The sequence below is a fragment of the Zea mays genome, chromosome 5 (genome assembly GCF_902167145.1).
Source record: "Zea mays cultivar B73 chromosome 5, Zm-B73-REFERENCE-NAM-5.0, whole genome shotgun sequence".
In the NCBI taxonomy this organism is placed as follows: Eukaryota; Viridiplantae; Streptophyta; class Magnoliopsida; order Poales; family Poaceae; genus Zea; species Zea mays.
The window spans coordinates 32306578-32322106 of record NC_050100.1 but is presented as its reverse complement, the minus strand read 5'-3'; the positions used below and the strand labels follow the sequence as shown (position 1 = coordinate 32322106).

Sequence of the window (15529 nt, the reverse complement as noted above, 5' to 3'; positions counted from 1 at the left end):
CCAGAGAACACTTAAGTTTCTTTTTTTGCTCCTTTCTTTTGAAGCCTAACTTGTTCTTTTTATTAGTTTGTGTTGAACCTTTGGCACCTGTAGAACATATATTCTAGAACAAACTGGTTAGTCCAATAATTTGTGTTGGGCAATTCAACCACCAAAATCATTTAGGAAAAAGGTTTGACCCTATTTCCCTTTCACATGGTGTAAGGAAAATGGACCCCAGGCCATTTGGCTAATTGAGTTTTGGTGTTTGATGATCAACACAATCCATGAACTAATAAGTTTCTCTAGTGTTTATATTTGTAGTTCACAGGATGCAAGAATTACTTGGACTCAGGAATTGAGGAAAGCAACACCTCAAAAGAAGACAATAAGAAGATCAAGAAAAGTCCAAGAAAGGAGGCGTGTGCTGCCTGCGGACTGTCTGTGCGTGGAGCACCGGACTGTCCGGTGGCACACCGGACTGTCCGGTGCACCAGGGAACAAAGGCCCAACGACTAGTTCCAGGTGGCACCCGGAGAGAAGACCACCGGACTGTCCGGTGTGGAAAGCCTGTGGCGCCAACGGTCACCTGCTCTGACAGGGTACCTAATAGGGCAACGGCTAGGCGCACCGGACAGGCTAAAGTGCGCTGTCCGGTGCACCACCGGACTGTCCGGTGTGCTGCAGAGAGCAGCAGCTTTTCTCCAACGGCTACAATTGTGTTGGGGGCTATAAATACACCCCAACCAGCCATTCTCAAGTGGGGGAGCCCAAGCAATATACCAAGGCATATAGTAGACACTCCCAAGTGCTCTTACACCCAAGTGCTTAATAGAATCACTCGGTGATTAGCGTAGGTGCTTTGTGAAGTGCTTAGGTTAGTTAGACCGCTTTAGCGCTTGCTCTAGGTGAACCCTAGATTGTTGAGTGAGTTTAGATAAACCTCACAACCCCTCGGCTCTTGCGCGGGCCGTTGTAATTGTACCGAGTGGGGCGAGAGTCTTGCGAGACCGTGACAACAGTGTTTGTGTCACGGCCGCCACCGTGTACCGGAGGGAACGAGGCCCGCGGCGTTTCGGCCAAAAGCTCGATAGTGGAGACGGCGGGGAGCGTCCGAGAGGAGCCGGAAGCGGAGCACCACTTGCGCGTGGAGAAGGCCCGTGGCTCTCTATGGAGTTACTTGACCGAGGTGCTTGGCCCTCGCGTGGGCTTCCCTTTGCGTAGGGGCACCAACGAGGATTAGTCGGAACCTTGCGCGGTTCCGGATACCTCGGTAAAAATACCGGCGTCATCCACGAGAGTTTGCTTCTCTACTTTGCTCTTAAGATTCTGCATTTATATTAAGTATTTAAGTTTTAATCTTGTATTCATACTTATATAGTGTAGATTGAAACTTAGCCTTTGCGGTAGAGATAGCAACACTTAGACAAAACCTAGTTTGCACATTCTAGTTTGATTATTTGCATAGGTTTTGCTCTAGGGATTTAATTGTGGCCTAGTTTAGTGAAAGTTTTAGAAGTCCTAATTCACCCCCTCTTAGGCGTCACCCGTTTCCTACACATGGTATAGAATATTGACCTATAAAAAGCCATCGTGTTCAAGAGATAAATGTTGTGGAAATTTGTATGTCGTATTGTATTCGTGGCATACAATAGATCGAGTATGGAATGATGGTATGCATAATAAGCTAGGGGTAGCATCAATTGAAGAAGAGCTTGTCCATTGCCGATTGAGATGGTTTAGACCACTGTGTACCGTGATCCTAAGGCACAATAGTAATAGAAAGAGAGGCAAGATATTAACAAAGTTAACATAGAAACAGACAATAAAAGAAGGTATCAGTACTCTGAAACTGGGGTACCCTCTCCTACTGTGCCAAAGACAGATACCCATGTGGTTACCTGTAACCGCGAACGAAGGAACTGAGCAACTAGGCTCATGGGTCCAGACCCATGTGACAGGACCATTGGCCTCGGGACCCGCTCCCCGCTCGGGATAGGTCCGGTGTCGCCACGTGTCCTAGGGGTGGAACTCCTACTGCCGCAATGGTCTGACAGGTTCCTTGTCGTCTTGCAGGTCCGACTCTTCGTCATCCATAGGGTCACGCCGGAAGTGAGTAGCAACAATCTCCATCTGTCGGACGTGCTAGTCACCAAGGCGTTGTAGCCATGCTTCGAGTGTCTCCCACACCGTGGCATGGGGGCCTAGGCTCGCCAGTCATGTGTAGTGAGTGGCAGGTGAAGGTGTGAAAAAGGCGGGATCTGAACCGTCATGCACGTGGAACGCGGGCAATGAGTACCTCCTCGGAAACCTTTGCAGTGGTAAAAACCTTTTTTTACTACTACATTGATGACGAGCGTCACACACATGATCGGGCGTACCACCAGGCGTTGGGGCTGCAGGTCAAGTGAGTCGCGGAGACAGATGTGACAGTAAGCATGACAACAGGTGATCTGATGGCTAGTGTGACAACGAGTGTGCCACCGCTGTACATCAGACGCGGTCAGATTGCTTGACACGTGATCATAGTTGTGGCCCCAACTACCGGTTCGTAACCTCTCCCGAGGTAGGCCCAGGGGCCACTATCGGTAATCTGAAACTGGAGTACCCACTCCTACTGTAGCAAAGGCAGATACCTACGTGGTTCCCTATAATCATGTACTAAGGAACTGAGCAGTGGGGCCCATGGGTCCAGACCCGTGTGACGGGACCATTGGCCTCGACACCCGCTCCCCGCTCGGGGACAGGTCCGGTGGCCACGTGTTCCAAGGGTGGAACTGCTAAGTGACTACTACTATGAGTCCGGACCCCGTAGGTGGATCCTGGGCCTCCAAGTGTGTCGTCCGGACCCCCTCCTAGCAGGGGCCAGGTCTTCAAACCAGCATGCGCTCTTAGCCCCCACTCTCCGCTTAGACAGAGGTCTGAAGCTACCACGTGGCCCGTCGGCGCATGGCACAAGGCTTCGGCTGGAAGCAAGCTCGCCCATCCGCATTTAATGCGGCCGACTGAGGCATGTCCGGCTGTGCATAGGGCATGGGCAGGTTTTTGTCAGTCTGCGTAGGCCCGAATGATCGCTCTGTGCGTTACCAAGGCAAATAGTATTGTCGACGCGTCGTGTGCTGACATACCGAGAAGTAAGTCGCACATTACTAAGGTAGGTCATTATGTCTCATCATCACACGCATGGATAGTGCCATTATGAGCAACCGTTGCCTCGGACAGAGCGCGCACAGGTCATTCGCATTAACTCCGCCGCACGTGCATGGTCGACCCCTACATACGTCAGTATACCAGACTCCACTCCGTAGCCGACTCGAGCCGGCAGACAAAGTGGAGGCACATCTGGTCAGAAGATCCGCACGGAGGGAGAGGGGAAAGATCTCCATCTAACACAACACTTAAGGCTCTATGATGTACATTACTTAACACTAGTTCGTTGGACCCACCTGTCGGGGCTCAACACCTTTGTACGTACCCCCTTGGACTATAAAAGGGAGGGCACATGCGATGCAAAGTGACAAGTCCTCTCGGACTCAAGTTCACCCAAGTTCATCAACATCCTTAGCAATAAAACACACATTGGAGTAGGATATTATGCTTCAGCGAACTGAACCACTCTAAATCCTTGTGTTTCTTGCCATTTCTAGAGGTAAACCCTATACAACCCCCTCATTCATAGGATTAGGCGGGTGCATTCCATTACCTGACTCGAGTTTACTGTCCGACAAAAGGCTTAAAATGGTAGAATATGCCCAAAAATTTAGTCTAAAATAGGTGCAAAAGGAAAACAACCATCCTCGTGTATGAATCTTAATTTATGTCCTTTATTGGGTTTCAACTATAGTCTATCCTAATTTGTTTGAGCTTAAAAGGCTTTGTTATTATTGTTGTTATTGAAAGAAATAACTAAGATTGTATCCTCTGCAACATGTTCTTCTTTAGTTGCCCTTTCAACCGTGTTGGCAGTTTTTCATATCCATTGGGACTTTTCGATGGATTTCTTCCTGATGATGGTTAATGCTACAGAACAATTTTAGGACTAGCTTGGGAACTCTATTTTTAAAGAGATTCTTATTTTCTTAAGAGAAAATGAACTAATTTTCTTTAGTGATAGTTTGGGAACCCCATTTTTCCAAGGGATTTTTATTTTCCCAAAGGTGGAGATCCCTTAGAAAAATAAGGTTCCCAAACTAGCTTTTAAGAAAATAGAAATCCCTTTAAAAATGGGGTTCTCAAACTAACCAGTAAAGACTTCTTAATAGAGATTTCCATCATAGAACCTTGACAGATTTAGAAGCAAAGGAATAACTTCATTTTTAATCGTGGTCGTCCTTCCTTCAACAAATTAGAAGCAATGTTTCCTATAGCAAGCTCAGTTGCAGTCTTTCGCTTCTGCCAGTCTCAAATACCTAGTTTCCTCTTCCTTCTTATTATACTGGACTAGCTTAACTTTGTTGGTCTTGCTTCTGCCACTCTAAAATACTACCTTCGTTCTCGAATATTTGTTACCTGTTAGTTCATTTTTGAACTAAAACAAGACAAATAGAAAAGAACGGAAGGAGTACCTAGTTTACTCTTCCTTCTTATTGGACTAGCTTAACTTTGTTGGTGTTGTTTCTCCGTAGCCTGTGCAGTTCTCCTAGTCATAGCTCCCTGACTCCTCTTGTCCCCCCCTCCCTCTTTGTATTGGTGAAGTTCCTTTTGTTTTTAATAAAATCCTTATAGTGGGGGTCTGGGTCTCCCCTGCTATATCTCGCCCTCAGCCATTTTGATCTGAATGATTTTCGTTGCATCTGCCTTCTTATTTGCCGCAACGCGCAGCTGAACAAAAGGAAAAATTGGTTAGTAGTAAGCATCAAACTGCAGTATATTATTGTGATATCAATGTGATTAATTTCTCGCTCGTTACAAACCAGTATGAATATTTTTATGGATGACCAATTACTATAATTCCTCAAGTTCTAGCACCTCTTCATGTTGAATTATACTTAGTTTCAAAATAAAGTGTGGTTTGACTAGGCACAGTCTCCAAATTTTCACATTGACCACTGATTCGTTGAGAATAATGTCTATTGCAACAAAATTATGATCATTTGGATGTACATTCAAATACCAATCCAGTGATGCCATTGTTTATCATAGTGTTTAAATACCATTAGAGGAATAGTTGGTCAAATATGACAAGGTTCGAATATTGGAAGGGATATCATACCTTATAAAAAGAAACTGAGAGAATACAACGTGTGAATGGAAATTTTCTTGAGCTATATGCAAATTGCATGAGTTCATACATCACAGAAGCAAGATTCACCAATGTAGACGGACATTTACCAGCATTGATTTCATTCATAGCTCTTTTAATCCTTTTCATCTGGTTTGGTATCAACAATGAGTGTTTGCACAATCTCATAACCATAAGTAAATATTGCCTTTTCAAGGTCATCCTCCGAACTATTTCATTTCTTTTGCTCAAAAGTATCATCCAGTTCTAGTTCAGGAACAGTTGCTGTGAAGAAAAAGAACATGTAAGATTCAATAGGATATGCCACGATATTATATTATGAAAGGTCTGTGGATATTTAAGTACATATTTTGTATATGTACTTATCAAAAACCTTTTCTTTAGCTGTCAAAACTAATTATTATCTGGACTCATAGAACCTTCAGAAATGACTACTACTCCCCTGCTCCCTGTTTCAGAATTCAGAACAGCTGCATGCTTTTAAGGATTCTGGTTCCAACAAAAAAATCATTAGTGGAATAAAAGAGTTCACTTATTAGAGCTTTTCTGCCTACAAATAGTTTGAAAGATGTTAAGCGGTTGAAATGAGGCACTCCCTCTGGTCACATTGTTTTGGACATCAACACAATCTTCAAAACATAATTTAGACTAGTCCTTTTCGCTGTGTACATTTTATAAACCATAGTAAAAAAATATACCTCTTTCAAAGTATTTTTCAAGAGGAATCTAGCAGTATCATTTTAATTTCCAAACTCAACACATAATAAGTAATTTGTAATCAGAGGTTCAGTGGTTTACTGCATGCAACCCAAGCATCACTTCTTTGTGACCAATGGGGGAGTATTTCAAGTGGGTAAATGGTTCAACTCTGTTGATTTACTACTACTATTTTCTACCTCCCATGCATGGGACAGTTTGGACAACCATTCTAAACGGTAAGAATTTAGTATAAATCGATTTTACCATCAAGGACGTATGATTGAATTTGAGCTTTTGGGTTGCTCAGCTTATAATATGCATTGCATGCTTTGTCTTCCATCGCCCGGTATTGAATGGATGCAACAACCGTAACGAAAACATTATCCTGCGACAGGATGCTTAAACAAATAAGCGTTCAAAAACATTATTAGATAAGGTGAGCAAAAGATCTGAAGAATGCTGCCTGCAAACAGGCGGTAAAAACTTATCACTATCTTAACAAATACTACCTATATTGAACATGGAAGCTGAATCTTGCATGTGACAAGTCAGAAGTGAGATATCAATACCTTTGTCTTCGTCTCACAACGGTTTCCAATGCGTGAGCTGACCTTCGACGCGGTTTCCAATGATCCACGGCACAAAACGGCATCCAGGATCAAGTACATCCTTAAACTTCCCAAATCTCTCTTTGATGTCCACCGTTGACTGGTCCACCTGTACAAAGCATTAGAACTTGCCGATTGCTGCAAGTGGTTTCCCCATTCCAATATCTGCCTTGAAGCAGTGAGGATATGAATCAATCTCATCAACAGCTTTATTATAGAACTTACTAATACCGCCAATCACGATTTTTCAGTTATCAACCAAATTGTGTGTACTTTTCAGCTTTGTACAAGAGTTAAACCTAGGGCCAAGGAGTTTAGCAACACATTTTTTTTCTGAAATGTTGAAATCAGAGTAGTTGACGGGAATGAAAATACCTGATTGATTTACATTACCCTCTCATTTGGTCTTTGAGCACCAGGCTGCTGAATGAGTCAACTTGTGAAGATGGTTTGAATGTTTGACAAAGATATGGAGTGATTGAAATTTATACTTGACTTCTCTGCATTGCAAATCAAGAAATGTTATATTCAGGCCAACTTCTGCATTTGCTGTCATTCTCAGGTTTGACCCGTTTGATTATGGTTGGACATGTCCAACAAACTGTCGTCCGATACAACGGCAGTACAGTCAGCTTCCTGCCTTCCTGATCAAATATCCATTTCGTTTTTCTTTACACATATATTCGTTTTATAAAGACTGGGATGAATCCCATGTTGTTTATATATATACATGTACAAAGCAATAGCCACTACTTATTTAAAGAAGAAGAAGCAAACTTGTTGAATCAACAAATCAACAGACCTGGTCTACAAACCCGAAACAACTTATGTACGACGCCAACCATGCATTAGTGGCGTAACACAAGTCCCTAGCTCCTCTTGGAGCTTTTAGGAGCAGCACAGAACACTTGCCTCCCTGCTTCTGCAGCATCCTTGATTCCTTGAAGTTGATCAGCTATGTCCTCTAAGAGTTGCAACTGTAATGACTGCCTCCTTTCATTAGCTGCATTTCTTATCTTGTCCTGTGCACCTTTGATGGCATTCAGGCTTTTCTCAAGGAGATCATCTGCAACAGCTCGAGACTGTAATCTCTCTGCTTGCATTGTTGCCTCTGAGAAGCTTCGGCCAATCAGGCCCTTGACTTCTGTTGAGAAGCGTATGTCATCGACCACATGCACATCATACACATTGGCATCATTCTTGCTTCCTATCTGGTCATTAACAATCTTGTCTATACCTGGACACTCGATTTCCTGAAATGCATGAGCTGTCTGTTCCTTGGTACAAGTCGATTCCATACCTTGTGCAGTATCAGCATGGAAATGGCTACCTTGATCCAAATCTTGGCTCCGGGCGGATAGGGGGAGGATTTCCACCGTCTCTGCTCCATCATCCTCATCCTCGTCCTCATCCTCAGAGCTATCTAGCTCCAGTCTTGATTGAACCACGGGAACTTTGGCCGGCGTCTGAACAGCAACACAATCATCGCTTCCCACATTGATTTGCCCTGCAGTAAGAGGCGGCACCGTTGGTTGTTCACGCGGTGATGGCGTCTTGAAGCTGAACCCAGAATCATTCCCAAAATGTTGCATCCGATTCGCATCGACCGATTTGGACGAGCTGGGCTCTCCTTCGTACATGGGGAAACTATGCGGCGTGACCATCTCCTGCTCGTCATCCTCCTCCTCGTCCTCCTCGGTAGCGCTAAAACCGAGCAGGCGTCGGTAGGCGTCAACCTCCTTGCGCAGCGCGCGCACCTCACGCTCCCGCACGAGCACGATGTCCCGGAGCTCCTCGACCTCGTCCTCGTAGAAGGCGCAGCGCTCGTCAGCGGTTCGGCGCTGCTGTCGCGCCTCAATCTCAAGCGCCGACTTCTCCTTCTGCAGGCGCAGGATCATGGACATGGCCTCCTCGGCCGCCGACGCTGCGGCGCTGCGCTCTTTCTCGAGCTCCATCTGCAGCTCGGCGCGCGCCTCCACGCGGCGACGAAAATCCCCTTCCTCCTTCGGCGCGTCGATGGCCTCCTCCTCCCCCTCTTCCTCCACCCCTTTCTGAAGGCGTGCCTCGTCGTCGGTGGGGCCGGCGAAGGGGAAGCGGGCGCGGAGGGCGGCGTGAAGGGATCCGACGGCGCGGGGAGGGTAGCGCGCCAGGAAGGCGAGGAGGCAGGGCAGGTGCGGGCGCGCGCAGGTGCAGGGGAGCGGGAGGCCGAGGAGCGCGAGGAGGCGCGCGGCGACGGCGGCGAGCGCGGCGAGGCAGAGGCAGGCCCAGGCGAGCGTCAGATCGAGAAACGCCCCCGTCAGGGAGGGCGCCGTCCAGCTGGCGCTTAAGGCCGCGGCGCCCAGGCATGGCGTCGTCATCGGATTCTTCAATCACGAGCTGGATTATTCCTGTTACGGTGGCCGGTGTTGAGAGAGGAGGAGACGTGCGGTGGTGCGGGCTGGATCCTGAAGGAAAGTGGAGAGATTATTCTTTTTTTTCCTCGTGAATTGAGAGAGGACAGTCGGTGGCCGCACAATTGCATGGTTTGCGCTCCGCAACTTTAGCACGTTCGAAATATTTGTTTCGGAATATTTTATTATAATTTTCTTGTATTTAATGTCTAAGTAGAGATATGATCTATTTGGAAGCACCCGTTTTTTGAGAAACTGGTTTATAAAAACTGAAATGTTCTAAACATACTAGTTTATGCCCTGATTTATATAAATTGGATTCTTAGTTACTTAAAAATCAAGAAACTAGTCTCGCCTAGCTAAGAATATGTTTGTAAGCAACCAAGTTTTTAAGAAACAAGTTTTTATCTAGAAGAGACAAGCTTCTTAGTTTTTAAGAAACTGATAGTCTAATTTTTATAAACTGAGTTATAAACTGATATGTTCTATAAACCATTTTTTAAAAAATTGTGCGCTTTTAAATAGGGCCTAAAGCCAGTTTATGAAAACTGAGGTGGTTCCAAACACTATTAACCAGTTTCTAAAAACTAAATTCTTAGAAACTATGTTGCTTCCAAATATGGTCATAATTGCCCTTTTGTATGTATTCTCCTCTTCTCATTGTGTCTCTTTGTCTCATGTTCACGTGTGGTGCTATAGACAGATGTCGCCCGCACTCTCTACATATGCCCACCTTCGTCCTGGGCTCAGTGGTAGTAGAAACAACTCTATACTACTATGTATCGGTATCTCAAACCTTCAACGCTATAGCAATCGTTAAGATTGTCTGCAACGGTTTCCTCTAAATTTCTCTCATATCCTACTTTTATGTCACGTCACCTAGATTATACCCCCTACTTTTCTCCTTTCCGCAGCGATTTCCCCTCGATTCTCCCCATATTCCCCACTACAATCATAAAATATTATTTTTCATATATATTCATCATCATTTATCTATTTTCTCTAACTAACAAACATTGACGTGCACGTAAATTCACGCAAGGGGCCGCTACCCTATATTTGGCGGTTCATTGTTGCACCCCCTCACATTGTAGCACGTTTAGGGGGTGAGCGTCGCGTCGTTTGTTGTAGTATTATAGCCGCCACAAGCACAATAGTGCTATGGAAGGGTTGCACGCAGCACGCTACAGCTAGTCTGAGCATAACTAGCATGAAAAAATTAATATTAGCGAATCAATGACAAAATTAATATCAGCGAATCAAGAGTTAATCGTGTCAATCGGGCAAGTACTTTGGCCATCGCAGGCGATGGTGCCAGCACCATAGGGAGACCGAATTTTTTATATTTTAGCCCTTACTCGGAAAAAAATTCACGTTTGGACCTTAGAAAATTTTAATGTCATTTTTGGACCCTTTGCTCGGCGCCATAGCCAATGGCGCCGAGGTAACACAGCTCGACGCCATAGGCTATGGCGCCGAGGTGCGTGCTACGCTGGCCCAACCTGAACGACGTGGCGCCAACGTGGTACCGAGCTCGGCGCCAAGATCTATGGCGCCGGGCTCGGATATGTAACAACAAAGTATGTCTAGCTCAGTCGGTAGAGTGCAAGACTTTTAACTTTAAGGTTGTGGGTTCAAGCTCCATCGTGGACGTATTTTTTTATCACTAATTTGTTTTTTTGTTGTCTATAATTTTTCGTTTATGTCGCTGATTTGTCCGCCCAGATTTATTTTTCATCTAGTTTTTTTTTGTTTTTGTGACCGATTTATTTATTCATCTAGATATTTTTTGTTTTTGTTTATTCAAACTGCGTGACGCAAGTACCATGCACATAAGTAACCCACCCTATGGAAGTACAAAGTACTTTATAAAATCATCAAGTCACTGTTTATTTATACCTTGTATATTTATATTTTGGACTCTAATTATAATCTTTTTGTTTATTAAGTATATTTATATTTTGGACTCTAAAACTCCAATAATCTAATGTATTCGAAATTATACTTTTTAATATTAATTAAAATTTATCATTGTACATCACTACTAATGTAAGATTAACACAATCATTTGTTTATGATATAAATATTTTTAATATTTTAAATGGTGTACTTCAGTTTTTAGTATATTATTTAATGTTTAAAATCACTTGTAATTAGCGAGAGGACGGAATCAAGCTTAAGCATGTGGGGTTTACAATGCACCAAGGGCCAGACGGATTATTCAGTACTATTAAACAAAATGTAATAAACAAATCAGTCGCAAAAGCAAAAACAAATCAAGATGAGAAATAATTTGGACGGACAAATCAGCGGCATAAACGAAAAAAACCACGATGCACCATAGCTAAACCGGTGGCCGCTAACCAATTTAAGTACGTTTCCTTAAGCTTAATAAACGAAAAAAATATGGACGGATAAATAAATTAGTCACAAAAACAAAAAATCTGGATAAGAAATAAATCTAGACGGACAAATCAGCGACATAAACAAAAAATCTGGACAACAAAAAAAATCAGTGTCAAAGACAAAAAAAAGTATGAAAACATGTCTATCATGGGGCTTGAACCCACAACCACAAGGTTAAAAGCCTTGAGCTCTACCAACTGAGCTAGACAAGTTTTGTGTACATAACAGAGCTCGGCGCCAAGATCTATGGCGCCGAGCTCGGTTCCATGTCGGTGCCACGTCGGTGCCACGACGTCCGTTTGTGCCAGCGTAACACGCACCTCGGCGCCATAGCCTATGGCGCCGAGCTGTGTTACCTCGGCGCCATTGGCTATGGCGCCGAGCAAAGGGTCCAAAAATGACATTAAAATTTTTTAAGGTTCAAACGTGAATTTTTTTTTCCAAAAAAGGGCTAAAATATAAAAAATTCGGATAGGGAGACATCCATCCATGAGCCATCACCTAGGGGATGGAAATGAACATGGCGGCCACCCACGGCATGTTAGGTAGTGCTAGAGGTCCTTGGCAACACAGCAAACTGCCAGCGTGGTGAGCAACTCTACCGCGTTGATAGAGAACAAGTCTCTAAGATCGTGTCCTGCAGTTTATCCATATGGTTACACAAAACACTGTTTTGCATTGTTCTACAGAATGGAGTTTGAATATGGGATAGGGATGGGTAAACTGTTGGAGATAATCTAAGCCAGCAGTCCACCCATCATCGCACCGCACTATGGATCAGCAACGTCCTCTCGTACTCGCCCATGCCTCCAGCAGCTCGTACCGCACTATCCCTCTCCGAGCACCAGCTCTAGTAGCACGACACAGAGCGCGAACATGTCAGACCGGCGCGACGGTGGGCTACCTGCCACAAACTATGGTGCCATGTACCCACGCGTGCCCTAGACCGATCTCCCCAAGCTACTGGTGCGGCAATGGCCCCTAGAGCTAGAGGAGCCCCTAGACCCTCCTCCTCCGTCGTCGTCATCCATGTGCTCAACCGGGAGCTCACCGACGAGATCAGGTGCACCGAAATGCGTGATCTTGGCACCGAAATCCCAATGGGTGTCGCGTTGAAGTCTGGTTCTTTTAGTCTGTATGCCCTTATGCATGTTAATCCTATAGTTTCTGTGATATCCTGGCCCCTGGGATGGTGATATCCTGGCCCAAGGCTTAATAGAATAATAGAGTATCCATACCAACAAGGTGCATCTTATTTTTTGGAAGCCTATCTCGAAAGAACCTCCAAGTTAAGCGTGTTTGGCTTAGAGCAATTTGGGATGGGTGACCGACCAGGAAGTTTTCTCGGGTGCGCATGAGTGAGGACAAAGTAGTTAAGCGTGTTTGACTTAGAGCAATTTGGGATGGGTGACCGACCGGGAAGTTTTCTCGGGTGCACATGAGTGAGGACAAAGTGTGCACAAAAGACATGTGTTGGTCTGTGGGGACGATATATGATCCTAGAGTGTCACACCCGGTTTTGGAAGGCAAATCGAATGCGAACCATGTACGTGCCAAGATCAGAACTCACGTACACAGTGATTACATACTTGGACATCATCACACAATGCTCAAAGTAAATAGCGGAAAGGTACTTTATTTACATCAAGATGTCCAAGATATCCACAGAGTCTAATGCATAGCCATAGTCTTTAACATTAATATCAAAGTGCGAAAATACGTAACATAGTAGATAAGCCTACACAGGCAACTGACTGGGGGTTTGACACAAAGATAAACTAGAACTCATCGTAGTCTTGAAACTCTTCAAAGTCCTCCATGTTGCCAGCATCTCCTCCTGAGCACTAAATACAGTGGGGACAACCTGGGTGGGGTGGTTTGTAAAGCAAGGGTGAGTACACATCAACGTACTCAGCAAATGTCCCATTTGACTAAAGTGGACTAGCTGTATGTGGAGTTAAGGTTAAGCAGTTGCTTTTAGTTAGTCAAGTTTTTATTACTATAAGTAGAGCCAAATTTTAGTAATAAACCTAATTATTACCCAGAAGCACTCCCTCCAAGAGGAAATACCAGAGATCAAAATTATAACCATCATCATAAAAGTACCAAAGTTCTTATAATCAAATAGGATCCCAAGGCCGCTCTTAACCGTGAGCACGACTGATATACCAGTTTCCAACACTCTGCAGAGGTCGCACACTTTACCCACAAGTCGTGATTCCCTTTCTGCCCGTAGTTCTAGCCTCCCCATTGATCACTACGAAGGTGACCTAGCAGGGTCTCACTACGTAGCCTTTACAAAGATTCCCCAGAGGTCATAGTCGCCCATTAGGTTTCTCCAGTTTGATAAACACAGTACATCTTCCCAAAGGAAGGGTGACTAACAAAACCAAATCGAGAACCTCGGCAACCAGCCTCGGCAGAGCAAGTATTGTGCCCGGACCCCATTGATGGTCCTACGGCGAAGCCAACTACTCCTCTGGTTCCTCTAATTAATCAGCTAAGGGCGTCCCATTCCACCCTCATGGTTGCACTGTTATCACAGGTTGTCACTCTCCAAACAGGTCCTTACAGAGAGGTACTCAGGAAACAACTTGAGTCCCCTAATAGTATCACAAGATCATCATCGGGATAACATCATCGTATCATAAAATTCACATCATGTTCATTGATTAAAGTAAAGCAATAGCATAAAGCTAATCATGATAACCCAAAAAAGGTAAACAAGTATAAGGTAAATAGAAAGCTAGTCTGACCTTAGGTTTCAATTAAGTCATGCGGGACAGTGAATTATAAGTAAGTAGGACATAATGGATCAGAGGACACTTGCCTTCACCAGGTTGTTGCTTAGGAAGATCTTCGACAACACACTCCGGAACCATGGGCTGCTCGTTGTCTAAATAAAGCGATCATATATTCAATACATTTGGAAAGTACAAATGAACAACATATCAAACATGTACAATCAACTGAACACAAGTTGATAAAAACACCTAGAATATGTAGGGTAGACTTAAATGCTAGGGTTTAACATAATTAGAAATTAGTGGTTCCCTAGACATTATGGATTACATAGTTTAGTTCTATTAACTTTAGTGAAACACACAATTATACCAGGGATCAATTCTTACATGGCACATTATTAATCTCACAACATTAAATATTCATTTGCAACTAGGCTTCTCCTTTTTATTTATTCAATAAACAAATGAATTAACTCATACACTAACTGTAACACCCTGAATTTGGGGTGTAAATTTTTTTCCTAATATCCACCAAATTCAGGTGTTACCCTCTTTCTTTCCTTCTTTTCTACTCTTTTTCCAAATAGTGGAGAGTTATTTTGTTTTATATATGTAAGCCTAGTAAACTAAAACCCTAGAGGTGCTTTGATTGTCGCATCATGCTAGAGCGTGCTTTCATTTTGTTTAATGAGTGAACTCATGAAGCATGTCTAGTTTTGAATCTAAAAGCTAGAGCCATATTCAAATAGAAAGAAGAAAAATAGAAATAAAAAAGGGAAAAGCCCCAACCACCCCAGCCAGCGGGCAGCCCACCCCGCGGCTCACCTGGCGCCCCACGTCCTAGCCCAGCGCGCACCTCCTCTCCCGGCCCACTCTCGCGGCCCACCCAGCGCGCAGCTCCTCCCCCCTCCGCGCGCCAGCCCAGCGGCCACCCAGGTGGGCCCATGCATGCGGCCCACCCGGTGCTGGCGCGCCCCTCCCCCGAAAAAACCTAGCACTGTCGCCCTCACCTCCAGCCGCCCCTCCTCTCGCATGGTTCCCTTCCCCTGCCATAGACGGCAACCGCCTCCCCCTGCATCTTGCTCCTCCTCCCATGGACGAACTCGCCCTCCTGCTGCCCGCCCCAAACCCTAGCCGACCCCGGCGCGGGCGCGGCCCCGGCGAGCTTCCCAAGCCAGCCGCTCCTGCCCCATGTCCGCGGTGCGGCGGCCCTCCCAACGTGCAGGCGCGGCGCTCCGGCCCGGCACGGGCACTTGGCGCCCGGCGGCGTGCGGATGCGGCCCCCCGGCGCGCGAGCAGCCCCCACGCGTAGGCTCGTGGCCAGCGTAGCAGCTCGCGGTGGCCCTGCGCGGCTTGCGCGGCGCGGCTAGCCCGCCCGAGACGCGCTCGCGACAGCCTGTGCGGCGCGCTCGCAGCAGCGGCCCGTGGCGTGGCTTGGCCATGGCGGCTAGTGCGGCCCCG

At 45.4% G+C, this 15529-nt stretch overlaps 1 protein-coding gene and 1 non-coding gene across 18 annotated transcripts; both read right to left on the bottom strand.

Annotated features, from left to right (window-relative positions):
• Positions 1-4268: 4268 nt before the first annotated feature.
• LOC100382517 (putative DUF593 domain containing family protein) lies at positions 4269-9043 on the bottom strand. 17 transcript variants are annotated; one of them, XM_020553489.2, is made up of 5 exons: positions 6490-9043; positions 6185-6305; positions 5595-5710; positions 5311-5485; positions 4269-4800 (listed from the first exon to the last, which is right to left on the bottom strand). In XM_020553489.2, the coding sequence occupies exon 1, from the start codon at positions 8883-8885 to the stop codon at positions 7398-7400; it is 1488 nt and encodes a 495-aa protein (XP_020409078.1). In that variant the 5' UTR covers positions 8886-9043; the 3' UTR covers positions 4269-4800; positions 5311-5485; positions 5595-5710; positions 6185-6305; positions 6490-7397. The 17 variants fall into 17 exon arrangements, with proteins under 17 accessions (XP_020409078.1, XP_035814618.1, XP_035814620.1 ...); XM_035958725.1 differs by having other exon boundaries at positions 5192-5485; positions 5595-6318; XM_035958727.1 differs by having other exon boundaries at positions 5595-6318.
• A 2420-nt stretch (positions 9044-11463) lies between these two features.
• Positions 11464-11536, bottom strand: TRNAK-UUU (transfer RNA lysine (anticodon UUU)). Its single transcript has one exon. It is a non-coding gene; the product is annotated as a tRNA-Lys (tRNA).
• Between the last annotated feature and the right edge of the window lie 3993 nt (positions 11537-15529).

Bases quoted from the DNA above. Each gene is read 5' to 3' on its own strand.
- LOC100382517 (XM_020553481.2), bottom strand. From the start codon at position 8,885: ATGACGACGCCATGCCTGGGCGCCGCGGCCTTAAGCGCCAGCTGGACG.